Source organism: Myodes glareolus, chromosome X (assembly GCF_982192425.1).
Source record: "Myodes glareolus chromosome X, mMyoGla1.1, whole genome shotgun sequence".
In the NCBI taxonomy this organism is placed as follows: Eukaryota; Metazoa; Chordata; class Mammalia; order Rodentia; family Cricetidae; genus Myodes; species Myodes glareolus.
The window spans coordinates 132,176,094-132,189,492 of NC_142053.1; the positions used below are offsets into that span (position 1 = coordinate 132,176,094).

General features: G+C 46.7%; 2 protein-coding genes and 1 pseudogene across 4 annotated transcripts; 2 read left to right on the forward strand and 1 right to left on the reverse strand.

The window, feature by feature from the left end:
• Window positions 1-14: 14 nt before the first annotated feature.
• Window positions 15-4,985, reverse strand: Pqbp1 (polyglutamine binding protein 1). Of its 3 annotated transcripts, XM_048461495.3 has the most exons (8): window positions 4,858-4,935; window positions 4,466-4,507; window positions 4,204-4,283; window positions 1,439-1,550; window positions 1,159-1,271; window positions 767-1,051; window positions 493-556; window positions 15-333 (listed from the first exon to the last, which is right to left on the reverse strand). In XM_048461495.3, the coding sequence occupies exons 3-8, from the start codon at window positions 4,268-4,270 to the stop codon at window positions 177-179; spliced, it is 798 nt and encodes a 265-aa protein (XP_048317452.1). In that variant the 5' UTR covers window positions 4,271-4,283; window positions 4,466-4,507; window positions 4,858-4,935; the 3' UTR covers window positions 15-176. The 3 variants fall into 3 exon arrangements, with proteins under 3 accessions (XP_048317452.1, XP_048317451.1, XP_048317450.1); XM_048461494.3 differs by lacking the exon at window positions 4,466-4,507 and having other exon boundaries at window positions 4,858-4,985; XM_048461493.3 differs by lacking the exon at window positions 4,858-4,935 and having other exon boundaries at window positions 4,466-4,625.
• On the forward strand, window positions 2,300-2,537 carry LOC125417919 (small nuclear ribonucleoprotein G pseudogene; annotated as a pseudogene).
• A 51-nt stretch (window positions 4,986-5,036) lies between the features above and the next one.
• Timm17b (translocase of inner mitochondrial membrane 17B) lies at window positions 5,037-13,264 on the forward strand. Its single transcript, XM_048461496.3, has 6 exons — window positions 5,037-5,136; window positions 6,554-6,653; window positions 9,217-9,280; window positions 12,469-12,597; window positions 12,679-12,789; window positions 12,887-13,264. Exons 1-6 carry the CDS (start codon window positions 5,111-5,113, stop codon window positions 12,973-12,975), a joined length of 519 nt encoding a protein of 172 aa, XP_048317453.1. The 5' UTR covers window positions 5,037-5,110; the 3' UTR covers window positions 12,976-13,264.
• The last annotated feature ends 135 nt before the right edge of the window (window positions 13,265-13,399 follow it).

Genomic DNA, 13,399 nt, shown 5'->3' on the forward strand with positions numbered 1-13,399 from the left:
TCAAGTCCCCTGAGTAGGATCCACAACAAAGCTTTTATTACAAACAATAAAGGGCCGGGAGTGTCGCTCATTGGTGGGATACTTATTCAGCATGTGCAAAGCTCTGGGCCCCTACATCCAGAGCCACAAGGAAGAAAGCAGGAAGGCAAACTGCCAAAGCTACAGCAAACAAAGGGTCAGTCCTGCTGTTTGGTTCGGGAGGCCTCAGCGTTGGCGCGGAGCACAGCCCCTGGGGAAGGGTATGGGCGCTGCTGGAAGAGGGGCCCAGCTGCTGTCGTGTCGGCGCCTGTCTTGGCCTCATTCCTCTTGGGTAGTCCTGTTGACCACGTGCCCCTGGGGAACAACAGAGAATTAGAGGACAGGAAAAGGGTGTAGTGGACATTCTTCCAACTGCCCATGGTTAAAGAATGAGAAGAAATACAGGAGGAGGGTACTGTTCACAGGTATAGCGACACGCATGAGAAACCAGGATCGGCAGGGGGTTTCACTTACCGGGGTGCATCTGAGTATGAGCTGGGATCCATGGGGTCTAATTCTTCATCTTTTCGGCTCGCCGCTATAGAAATACGTAGTTGGTTAAATTCATCACTTAAGGCCCAAGGAGCCCCTGATCACTGAGCCCCTTCTCCCAGGAAGAAGTGGTACCGGGGGCTACCATGGCCCATAGCACCGTTCTCCAGGAGCCTGGGTCTAGATATGCGTTCCTTACATTCCTGTGCCCTGGTACCTCACTTGACTCATCCAAGTCCCGACCTGATCTGCTTACCCTTCTTGCTCTTGGGGTAAGGAGCTAGTTCCTCTCTGCGATGGTGACGCCGGTCTTTGCCATCTTCCCGGTCTGCCTTGTCATACCCCCGGTCCCGATCTCGTTCCCTGTCCCGATCTCTCTCTCTGTCCACTTTGTCATAGCTCCGCTCTCGATCCCGGTCAGACTTATCATGGTTTCGGTCTGCCTTCTCATGGCTCCTGTCTGGCTTCTCATGACTTCGGTCTGACTTCTCATGAGTTCTGTCCAACTTCTCATGATTCCGGTCCAACTTGTCCTCAGCATCTGCGGTAACAGAGAAGTCCTGAAGCCCTCTCTTATACATACTGTCTCCTCAGCCCCTCTCTGAGACTGTAAGAATCACTGAGATACCCATGCATTTGCCAACTCACCAGCATTATTGGTCCTCAGTTTCTTGGCAGATTTGGTAACAACAAAGTTGGGGTCATGTGGTGAGAGCCACGACACGAGGTCTGTCTCAACATTCCAGTAATAAGGGAGTCCACTGTGGGCAGTGAGAGGGAAGGGAACGTCAGCACAGATGTCCCTTATGTCAACTGTTTCCCTGACCTCTGCTTAGATCTGCTCCATGGCTCCATAGCAGATACCTTCCTCATTAACACAGGAAGGGAAAAGCCAGCCATCCCTCCTGCCTTATGTTGGTAGGCTCACCAAGAAGGGTCAAACACCTTGTACCAGCTTGGTGGCAAACCCTCTAACCGGGTGGCCTCATAGTCGACAGGATCATCATCATAGTCCTCAGCAATAATCTCTTCCTCTGGCTCTGGAAGAACAGGGAGACAGAAAAGCAGTTTAAGAACCCCAGGGGTTCTCTTCCTATACTCAAGGCCTGGGGCCATAACCACTCACAACTACACCACTGTACGTGGAAGACAGAGCTATGCATTGAGAGTTGATAGAGAATCTTCAAAAACCTACCAGTTCCTGAGTTCAGATACCACGTGGCTCTGTATCATCCAAACCTATTCAAATGAAATGGGTTTAAATAGTAGGGGGGTTGCCTAAAAACAATGGGTCACCTATTCGCCTTCTGAACTATGATGGGTTTCTGAGTCATGTACAGCAAGGAATTAATTCAAACATTGCTCTGAATCTACTTCTAAGGGCTGGCATATAGTAAGCCTGCAGCAAGATATCTGGTGATAGTAGAATAAAAGTGATGTTTATTATCAGCTCAATGCCTGGCTATCAGTAGGCCCATAACATATTTCAGCTGTGGGTATAACTAACAATAAAATGCATATGCCATGTCAATTAGTGGTGGTGCACACCTTTAATCCCAGCACTCGGGAGGCAGAGGCAAGAGGATCTCTGTGAGTTCCAGGACAGCCAAGACTACACAGAAACCCTGTCTCAAAAATCCAAAAACCAATGCACATCCCAGCCCGGTGACACCAAAAGAAATGTCACATATGATCATCCATATTGCTATTGCTAATAAAAGATATACTATTGAGCACCCGGCCTGCTGCGCGTGCATTTGCCACTTGCTCCTTCCTGTGCGGAAGCCCGCTGAAGAATTGCCATGAGCAAGGCCCACCCTCCCGAACTGAAGAAATTTGTGGACAAGAAGTTATCATTGAAGTTAAATGGTGGCAGACATGTACAATGAATTCTTCAGGGCTTTGATCCCTTTATGAATCCTGTGACTGATGAGTGGAGATGGCCACGAGGGCAAGAGAATAATACCAGCATGGTGGTCCTAAGAGGAAACAGCATCCTCGTGTTAGAAGCCTTGGAAAGAGTCTAAACAATGGCTGCTCAGCAGAGGAGTTCACATCCTTCCCCAAAGGATGTTTGACTGGGATGTAGAATTGGGTCATGTACATTTTCATTACAAAACAAACTTCTGTGATACTCAGAGTGCAAATAGATATATACTTTCAGCAATGGGCTCAGTACTCAAGAGACTTAAACAAAAATGATATGGGGTTTGCCCGAAACCCTGGATTCATACCCTAGCTTCACCAAAAAAATTAGCACTGTTAGGTACAAAGTCTATGGTTGGCCCAAAGTCATCCTGTAATAGATGTCAGTTATCCATACAGTATTATGATGCTCTTTCCAGTGCCTAACACACCATATAGGTCAAAACTCACGCCAGATTTTATTATTATTGGCAATAATGTGTAAATAGCAGCCAGTAATACAGTAAGTCTGTAGCACGGGTAATAAAAACCCAAGAGTCACAAACTGGGGGTCAACCTGAAGGTCAGAAAAGCAAAGCAGCCAGTCACTGGCTCTTACCTCTGCTAATGAGACAGATTGAGAGCTGTCGCCTCCTGTTTTATAATCCTCTCTAGTTCTGGGATTAAAGACGTGCACCACCACTGCTGGTGTAGCTACTGGGATTAAAGGTGTGTGCTATTGCTGCCTGGTCTGTGAGGATGGCCAGTGTGGCTGTTTTGCTTTTCTGATCCTCGGGCAAGTTTTATTTATTAAAATACAAATGAAATGCCACTTCATAAACCTAACTGGTAGACGATCACTTTAGACTACTAATATATGTGCCAGGCACTGAGGTGGCCCCAAATAAATGTTAATAGGTTATCATGCCTATCATCACAGTACGTCTGCTGAGTGAAAAACCACAAAGCATTAACACCTTGCCACTATATTTGAAACAGAGACTGCAGAATATATCACTCTTATTAAATAAATACTGGCCCAGTGTGGTGGTGGACACCTTTAATTCCAGCATTTGAAAAGTGGAGACAGACAGATCTTTGTGAATTCAAAGTCAGCGTGATCTACATGAGTTCCAGGCCTGCCAGAACTATAGAGTGAGACCAAGACCATGTCTCAAACATTAATTAATACCAAGTAGCTACCCCTTTGGATTTTAGTTATTTTTTGGAGTGTGCAGAAATATCTGGCCTGGAGTGCTGGGTTTTAAAGGAGTGTGCCACCACCACCGGGGCAGCTTAGCTTTAGTTTCTGAAGACTGGATCTTGCCAAGTTGCCATGGCTGGCCTTGATATCCTGGACTCAAGTCGTCTTCCTATCTCAGCCTCCTAAGTAGCTGAGACTATTGGTACATGCCCACCATGCCCACTTTATTCATGAATTAAGTTAAACTCTACCCTCCAGTCAATGCTTCACACAGTACTTACTATGCAGTAGTAATGGATATCAGGAAATTATATTGGCATCAGGATGCCTGCCAGGCCATGCAAGGCATCAAGTATTAACAACAAAGCCTCAATAGTAGAGCACCTCCAAGTGCTTGGGCTTGACCCCAGCAACGCAAGCGCAGAAAAGGTGTGTGCTTGGGGCTGGGGACGACGGTTCGCGCCTGCTTAGCATGCACCTGGGTTCGACGGGGGCGGGAGGGGCAGGAGGGGGTTAGAGAACAGAACAACAGACGTCTGGTAACACCAGCACATGGTAGACCCATCTGTTACTAGCTTTCTCACCGGGCTCCAAATGTTTGAGGATGCCCCTCTTCGCCAAGCGGGTCTGCAGTGCAACTGGGAGCGGCATTGTGGGACCAGACCTAGGAAGCGACAGACAGTACTGAACGATAGATCCGATAAACATTTCAGTCAGGATATCCAGTAACCATGCATCACACGACAGCGACAGATCCGATAAACATTTCAGTCAGGATATCCAGTAACCACGCATCACACGACAGCGAGTGCTCATTTGACGCCCCCCACACACACATACACCTACCTAACTGCACCAATAGCTCGAAGGACAGAACAAAAGTGCGTGCTAAAAGATGAAAGAAATACGTGGCAGTATGGTTTGGACTAGTACCACCAGAACTCCAAGGACCGGGCACCGGACCGGAAGCACCGAAGACCCAGTTCCTCTCCAGGCCAAGGCTCCACCCACCGCCGGAGGGACCAAGTGTAACACACCCGCAACCCAAAATGGAATCACCCAACGTTCCTCCAAGTCAGCACAGTGGGCGGAACCAAAGCGCTGGGATGGGGGCGCAAAAATGCCAACACCATCTCCAGAGCTACAAGAAAGTTTCTACCCCGCCGTTACCAGTCCAGCTATGCGGATAAGCAAAGTCTGTCCCCTGCCCTCCCCTCCCTCTTTGTCACTATGCTTACCAATATCGAAGGGCTCTGCTTTAAACAAACAAAATGCTCCCCACTCTCCCCTGACGCAGTTAACTGGTCGACGCCAGGGGCTTACAGGGAACGGACGTGGCCTGCCTGTCTAGCCAATAAGAACGCGCCCACGGCCTTACGTAAGCAAGGAAAACCAATTGTTTCCTTGGCCTACGTGCTACGCCTCCGCACTTGTGGGCGGTCCGCGGGGAGGGGGAGTGGCGCGCCAGTGCGACCAACTGCTCCGGGCGCCATGGAGGAGTACGCTCGCGAACCTTGGTACGGCCATGGGCACAGGCTTCGGGACAGTCCCTGCGACGCCCAGGCCAACCACGGGAGGCGGGCGGGGAAGGCAACGGCTCCATTGCCAAGTCCCTGACGCGGGAGGCTTATAAACTTTACTGCCTCAGTGCGTCCGGCATGGCTCCGCCCACTTGGACTTCGTTAAAACCCGCCACAGTGGAGTGTCCCTGTAGGTGCGATATGGGACAAACCACCTCACTGTTATCCTGACTGTTCTCCTAGACCCTTTTTTTGTGAGCCAAAAGAGAAACGCTGGGCAAATCCATTCCGGCAGCGGGGGAGGAGAGGCGTGGTGCCAAAACCCACAGGGTTTCCTCGCGTGACTTTACCAGACTGGTTTTTGACTCCGGATAGGGCATGTATGAACCCACTGTAGGCTAAGAGGTGGGACCTGGAACTTCATTTGACTTGTTGTTGTTGTTTTAGATTTTAAAAGGATACTGTACACGGCTTCCTTGAACGTGCTTGCTTTTTTTTTTTTTTTTGAGAACAAAGTGCCACCCTGTTCTGCTTTGCTTAAGTAACATTAGCTAATTAACACTGTTGAAACCTGCCAAATATTTGTACCGGTCAATCCATTTGATTTTTTTTTATTTTGATAGCAACAAAACAGTTTGATTGATGCTTAGTTGTAATCAAGAGTACTATTCTGTCAGTAATAAGACCAGCATTTGGAAGGCTACCCTGCCTCAAAAAAAAAAAAAGAAAAAGAAAAAAAGTAAAATTTTCTCACTTTTGCATCACTGATATATTTACAAAGCTTTTATGTCTTGTTTATTTGTTTTGAGACAGGCTCTCCCTGTGTAGCCCTGACTGTCCTGGAACTCTGGGTAGATCAGGCTGATCTCAAACATACAGATCTACCTGCCTCTGTCTCTGCAGTGCTGGGATGAAAGGCACGGCACACCCAGAACACAAAGTTTCTCCTTCTCTCTCTCTCTCTCTCTTGGTTTTTCCAGATAGGGTTTCTCTGTGTATTCCTTGCTGCCCTAGAACTCACTTTGTAGACCAGGTTGGCCTTGAACTCAGATCCAACTGCCTCTGCCTCCCAAGTGCTGGGATTACAGGCAAAGGCATATGCCACCACTGTCCAGCTGCACAAACTTTCTTTTTGGGACAGGATCTCCATTTATAACCCAGGTTGAACTCCAACTCATGATCCTCCTGCCTCAACTTCCCAAGTATTATGAGTACAGGTATGTGGAACCATGCCTGGCTTTCCTTTCTGGCTTTATGAGTTGTATCAAAACTGACAGACAGAACTAATTTGTTATTATCTGAGTTGTTTCTTACCAGTCGTGAGCTTCCCATTTTGGTTCTCCAAGTTCCGAAGAGTCCAGGCTTGGCAGGGCAGGGTTTCACATTAACCCAATCTTTTCCTTCCTGCTTGCAGCCCATGGCGGATTGTGGATGATTGCGGTGGAGCCTTCACTATGGGTGTCATTGGTGGTGGAGTCTTCCAGGCTATCAAGGGCTTTCGCAATGCCCCTGTTGTGAGTTGGGCCTTCCCCCAGTGGTGTGGGAGTCTGCAGTCTTGCTGACATAGAATTCAGTCTGCTCTGAACACAATCATTCTGTTGCTTGTTCACTTACTTGTTGGACCTGGCTCCTGGATCTATGATTTGAGGGACTCTATTCTTTAACTATCTAGCTGGACCTCTGTGGAAATGCTATACTGTCAGAAACAGTCTTAGGGGCTGGAAGTATATTGTAGGCAGAGTTTTTTGTCGGGACCAGGGGACCACGACACCATGATCAGCTCTGTTCCACCAGCTCCTTCCCAAATAACCACTCAGGGACTTATTAATTATAAATGCTCAGCCAATAGCTCAGGCTTGTTACTGTCTAGCTCTTGCAACTTAAATCAACCCATTTCTATTCATCTATGTGCTGTCCCAATGCTTGTGGCATTTATCTCCTGCATGTCCTGCTTCCTTTCTGTATGACTGACAGCTCCTCTGACTCTGCCCTTCTTTCTTCCCAGCATTCTCTCTGCCCCAAAAATCCTGCCTAAGTATCGGCAATCAGCTTTTTATTAACAATGAGAACAATACATATTTACAGTGTACAAAGGTTGTTCCACAACAGTACATATCTCAGTGGTGTAGAGTAGTTGGTTAGGAGGGGAGGTCCTTGATTCATTCCTCAGCATCAGAATAAAAGGAAAAAGGTTAGCATCAAATCTTAAATGTGTATGCAATGTAGATTTTACCTCAAAGCAGACTCTGAGTTTAAATCCTATTATAGAAAAAAATGACAGAAGTTTGACAGAGAGACAAATTTACATTGAATGGGGGGACCTTTTAATATAATTCCACCTCTTCCCTTAAGACCCCCTGCCCTTGGAGACTTTATTAGATGTTACTGTTTTAAAAGTATGGGGAGGGACTGGAGAGAGGGCTCAGTAGATAAGAGTACTTGACTTTGCAAGCATGAGAACCTGAGTTTGATTCCCCAGCACCTTTGTTAAAAGCTAGGCATGACTGACTGCCTGTGCCTATAACCCCAGCATTGGAGGGGGTGGGGCACAAGACAGGCATATCCCAGGAACTTGCTGGCCAGTCAGCCTAGCTGGAAGTGAAGCTTCTGACTCAGTGAGAGATCTTGTCTCAAGACCAAAAGCAATAGAAAAAAAGCCCTGATGTCCTCTGACCTCCACACATTCACACACCTGCACCTTCATGTGTATATATGCCACACAGACACACACAAATCTTTCTTTTGTTTTGAGACAGGGTTTCTCTGTATAGCCCTGGCTGTCCTAGGGTTTCTCTGTATAGCCCTGGCTGTCCTGGAGCTTGCTCTGTAGACCAAGCTGGCCCCTGCCTCCCATGTACACGGGCCAGTGTAACTTTGTTATTTTTAATTTTTGCAAAGCCTCATAATGGAAAGATTGCCTTGAACTAGGGCTGAAGAGATGGTTCAGAGGTTAAGAGCACTGGTTGCTCTGCTAGAGGTCCTGAGTTCAATTCCCAGCAACCACATGGTGGCTCACAATCTATAATGAGATCATTGGTGCCTTCTGGCATGCAAGCATACATGCATGCAGGCAGAACACTACTACATAAATCTTAGAACAAGATGGCCTTCAACCACAGAGATGACTGGGCTTAGTCTCGTGAGCTTTACTCTAAGACTTAAAGATGAACCGGGTGCCTGTTCCTCTATGAAATGGGTGTGAGCCTTTTGGGATATATCAGTTACTTTTCTGTTGTCGTGATAAAGTCCATGACCAAGGAAATTAATAGAAGGAAGAGTTTATTTGGGCTTTGAATTCCAGAGGGAGAAGAGTCCATTGTGATAGGGAGGTGTGGCAACAAGGAGCATGGCTGCCAAAGCAAGAGGCTGAGAGTGCCCATCCTCAGTGGCAAGTGTGAAGTAGAGAGAGGGAATTGGAAATAGGCAAAGCTTTAAGGCAGTGGTTTTCAACCTTCCTCATGCTGTGACTCATTAGAAGTTCTTCATGTTGGGATGCTCCAACCATAAAATTACTTTTGTTGCTACTTCACAACTGATTTTTGCTAGTTATGAATCGTAATGTAAATAACTATTTTCTGATGGTCTTAGGCAACCCCTGTGACCCTCAAAAGGGGTTGCGAGGGGTTGCGAGCCACAGTTTGAGAGTTACTGTTCTATAATACATTTTGCTGTCTGAAGCTTTCTTGCTTGATTGCTTAGGATCTGTCTCTGCCACTACTGTGTGCACTCACTCGGAGAGGGCAGGGACCTTGTTCCTTGTTGTACCCTTGCATATAAGATGAAGCCTGGTGCACAGGATCTACTCGTTGTGAACAGATGAATAAAACTTAGCAACCCCACTCTAAGAATATCTTTGTTGTATATTCCCCATTCTCCTGCGTTTCTGGCTGCTGTTATGCATCTAACAGCTTTTCCATGTCATCCCTCTTTTTGTTGGGAGTAGAAGAACCCTGGGCCTTGCTCACTCTAGGCAAGTGCCCACCAGTAAGCACCCAGCACCTCTTCTTACATGGGCTAGAAACCCTGCCTTGCCAGTGGTCTTACCCCTACCTTGACCCCTTTCCTTGCTTTCTCCAGGGAATACGACACCGCTTCAGAGGTAGTGTCAATGCTGTGAGGATTCGAGCACCCCAGATTGGAGGTGAGGAGATTGGGGGAACATAAAGACATGATAGCAACTTTGAAGGTAATTTATTGTCTGTAGAGGTCCAGATTCTAACCCAAAGTCTGACTAAAACTTCCTGGGATGGAGACATTTCCCAACAGTTAAGGTGAAAGGACAACATTGTGTCTTCTGCGGTTTGTTTGTTTGTTTGTTTGTTTGTTTGTTTTGAGGCTGTCTCTGCCTACTGAGTGTTGGGATTAAAGGCTTGTACCACCAAGCCTGGGGTATTGTGCAGTTTAAATCTATGTCTCACCTCTTCCCTGTTAGGGGACCTTACGCTAGTAGCATACCCTCCTCAAACTTCATCTGATAATGATAGCATGGACCACCCAACAGGTAGTGTTAAAATGAACTCACGTAGCCAGGTGGTAGTGGCGCATGCCTTTAATCCCAGCACTCAGGAGGCAGAGGCAGGCTGATCTCTGTGAGTTCGAGGCCAGCCTGGTCTATAAGAGCTAATTCCTTGGGGCTGGAGAAATGACTCTGTGATTAAGAGCACCACCTTCTCGTCTAAAGGTCCTGAGTTCGATTCCCACCAACCACATGGTGGCTTACAGCCATCTATAAAGAGATCTGGTGCCCTCTTCTGGCCTGCAGGCATGCATGTACGCAGAATACGGTATACACAATAAATAAAATAAATCTTAAAAAAAAAAAAAGCTAGTTCCAGGACAGACTCCAAAGCTACAGAGAAACTCTGTTTTGAAAAACCAAACAAACAAACAAAAAAAAAAGAACTCACATAGTACTTACTAAGTGCTAGTTACTATGCTAAGCCCGTTTGATAATATTAACTAATTTAAAGTTGCAGAAGTCAACTGACACAGTACCTCAAATAAGTACTAGAACACAGTAAGCCCGCAATAAACATTTTGACTACAGGTTGAGTATTCCTATCCAAAATACTTGAGACCAAAAGTGTTTCACATTTCAGAAGATTTTGAATTTTATAAAATTTGCATATGTGTAGTCAGATATTTTAGAAATGAGACCCAAGTCTAAACACAAAATTCACTTTTGTTTTATATACACCATACTTAAGTATCTTGAATATCTTTGTTTTTTGAAACAGGTCTCACTCTATAGCCCAGGCTAGCTTCAAACTCAAGGTTATCCTTCTGTCCCAGCCCCACAAGTGCTAAGATTTACAGATGTGAGCCATGCCCAGCTCTTTTTAAAAAATAATTAATTTGTTTATTTTGAGATACTGAGAATTGAAACTATGACCTTCAGCATGTTAGGCAAGTGCTCTACCACTAATTTTTGTCTCAGCCTCAAAGTGTTATTTTATACACTGTAAACACATATATAGCTGGGCAGTGGTGTCACACACCTTTAATCCCAGCACTTGGGAGGCAGAGGCAGGCAGATCTCTGAGTTCGAGGCCAGCCTGGTCTACAAGAGCTGGTACCAGGATAGGCACCAGGCAAAGCTACAGAGAAACCCTGTCTCGAAAAATAAATAAATAAATGTGCTTTTGGCCAGGTGGTGGTGGCGCATGCCTTTAATCCCAGCACTTGGGAGGCAGAGGCAGGCAGTTCTCTGTGAGTTCGAGGCCAGCCTGGTCTACAAGAGCTAGTTCCAGGACGGGCTCCAAAGCCACAGAGAAACCCCATCTCGAAAAGCCAAAAAACAAACAAACAAGCAAACAAACAAAAAAACCCACATATGTATGTATTTTTCTTGTTTTATGGTAGGGATGAATTGAGCATGCTAGGCAAATACTTTATTTCTAAAACAAATTCCCAACACTATATATTTCTTTTTAAATTAAGAGATGGAGTCTCAAAACTGAGAATGTAGTTTAGTTCGTGGAGTACTTACCCAGCAGTACAAAGTCCTGGGTTCAGTCCCCAGCACTGCATAAAAACTGGGGATATTGGTGTCCACTTGTAATCTCGGCATTTGAGAGATGAAGACAGATGGATCAGAACTTCAAGATTACCCTTGGCTATATAGAAAGATTTGAGGCCAGTCTTGACTACATGAGATCCTGTCTCAAAAAAGAGGGAGAGATGCGGGGGGTCTGAGGGCTGAGGATATAGCCCAGTGATGAAGTACTTGGCTGGCTTGAAACCCTGACTTTCATTCCCCACTACCACCACCAAATCAAAAACAAGTAGAGGGAGCTTTCTATGTTTTCCAGGCTGGTCTCTAACTCTTAGGCTCAGTGACCTTGCCTTCTGTAGCTCCTCAGCCTCCCATAGCTGGGGCTGCAGCTGCATGCCTGCAGAGTTTTTTGTTTGTTTTGGTTTTTTGAGACAGGATTTCTCTGTGTATTCCTGGCTGTCCTGGAACTCGCTCTGTAGACCAGGCTGGCCTCAAACTCACAGAGATCCACCTGCCTCTCTCTAGCTCTGAGTGCTGGGATTAAAGGTGTGCGCCACCCCGGCCAGCATTCTCCTTCATTTTTCCTGTTCTATGTCACATGTTATCAGCCTGGAATTTTCTGTTACTGGTATCATGATCATGCTCAAAAAGTTGTAGGTTTTGAAGCATTTTGGATTTATAGGTTATGAATGTTTAATATATATTTTGTGTTCTGGCTTTTCTGAACCTGTTTTCCTTCTCTCTGAAATCAAAATCAGAATTCCAACTCCATGTGATAGTTAAAGAAAGAGTGGAAGTTGCTTCATTGAAAGCTGTATGAAAGGTTAATCTGCTTGTATCCATTTACCAACTAAAATTGAAAGGATTTTGATGATTACTACAAACCTGATTAAATGGGGGAACTCTTCACAGTGGGAAAGATGGAGTGTTGCATAAGGGTCTCCACCTGTCTCTATGTCTGGACTTTGTTACCTCTTGTATTTGATGCTGACATTTAACCCATGACTTTCTACAGGCTATGTGACTCTCCCAACCCGCTTTTCTTTTTGAGACAGGCCTTCATTCTATGGGTGTCTAACTCTTTGCAGTCTCCTGCCTGAGCCCCCCAGGTGCTGGGATTATGCCAGCCTTGGGTGTTGTGTGTGCACATGTATGTGCTTGCGTGTTTTTCTGGGAATCTCCCTAGGCAAGCACTCTACTACTCAGCCACATCTTAACAGTCTCAGAAGCCCCTTTCTCGATCAGTCTTCAGACCTTGGAAGTTCCCAGATGTTGAGATATACAGAGCCTCAGAATTTCTGGTACTCACTGACTAGGCCTCTGTCCCCCTACAGGTAGCTTTGCAGTGTGGGGAGGCCTGTTTTCCACCATTGACTGTGGCCTTGTACGACTGCGGGGCAAGGAAGACCCCTGGAACTCCATCACCAGTGGAGCATTGACTGGAGCAGTGCTGGCTGCACGCAGTGAGTGCCTCCAGCCCCCGCCCCCAGTCCTTTTCCTGTTCTGCCTGCCCTTCCTCAGCTCTATTTCTTTCTGTCTCCCAGGTGGTCCTCTGGCTATGGTGGGCTCTGCGATGATGGGGGGCATCCTGTTGGCCCTCATTGAAGGTGTTGGTATCCTTCTCACTCGCTATACCGCCCAGCAGTTCCGCAACGGTGAGGACCTGGTGGGGCAATGGTCAGAGAGAGTCAGGAAGCATTGTCAGCCTTCTCCACTCTTCCTCACCTCATTACCTCATTCTCCCTTCTCTAGCACCCCCATTCTTGGAGGACCCCAACCAGCTAACCCCTAAAGAAGGAGCTCCGGCCCCGGGTTATCCCAACTACCAGCAGTACCACTGAGGAAGCCGCCGCCTGCCCCTGCCACCGTGGGAGCTACTCCTCAGTTCCTTCCCGGATGATCTACCTCCAAGGGAGGACTGGCTCCTATATAGCCTTGAGACCCTCCAGAGAGGGCCTCTACTCTACTCTCTTGTTCTGTGGTAGGGGTGGGGGCACTCCAGCAGTCTTATCCCATGGGTCCCCTTTCTATGTCTCTCAGGGCATCCCAGCCTCACACATGTAACAGTCTCTTACCCCAGATTCTCTGTGTGGCACCCTGATGAATGTTTAAAGCCAGTTTTGAAATGTCTGTGTATGCACTCCTTAGTCATCCAGATGACCCTCTCCTCAGGAGAAGGGGCTTGGAAGTTTAGGACTTGTTATTCCCCAGTGAATGTATTCTAGTAAGGAGTTTTTGCAGGTAGTAGGGGAAAAGAAGCAAGCT

Bases quoted from the DNA above. Each gene is read 5' to 3' on its own strand.
- Pqbp1 (XM_048461494.3), bottom strand. From the start codon at position 4,270: ATGCCGCTCCCAGTTGCACTGCAGACCCGCTTGGCGAAGAGGGGCATC. The intron at 1,551-4,203 runs GTGAGAAAGCTA...CTGTTCTTCCAG, and splicing joins CCTCAAACATTTGGAGCCCG to AGCCAGAGGAAGAGATTATT. The intron at 1,272-1,438 runs GTGAGCCTACCA...CACTGCCCACAG, and splicing joins AAGGTGTTTGACCCTTCTTG to TGGACTCCCTTATTACTGGA.
- Timm17b (XM_048461496.3), top strand. From the start codon at position 5,111: ATGGAGGAGTACGCTCGCGAACCTTG. The intron at 6,654-9,216 runs GTGAGTTGGGCC...TGCTTTCTCCAG, and splicing joins GCTTTCGCAATGCCCCTGTT to GGAATACGACACCGCTTCAG. The intron at 9,281-12,468 runs GTGAGGAGATTG...GTCCCCCTACAG, and splicing joins TCGAGCACCCCAGATTGGAG to GTAGCTTTGCAGTGTGGGGA.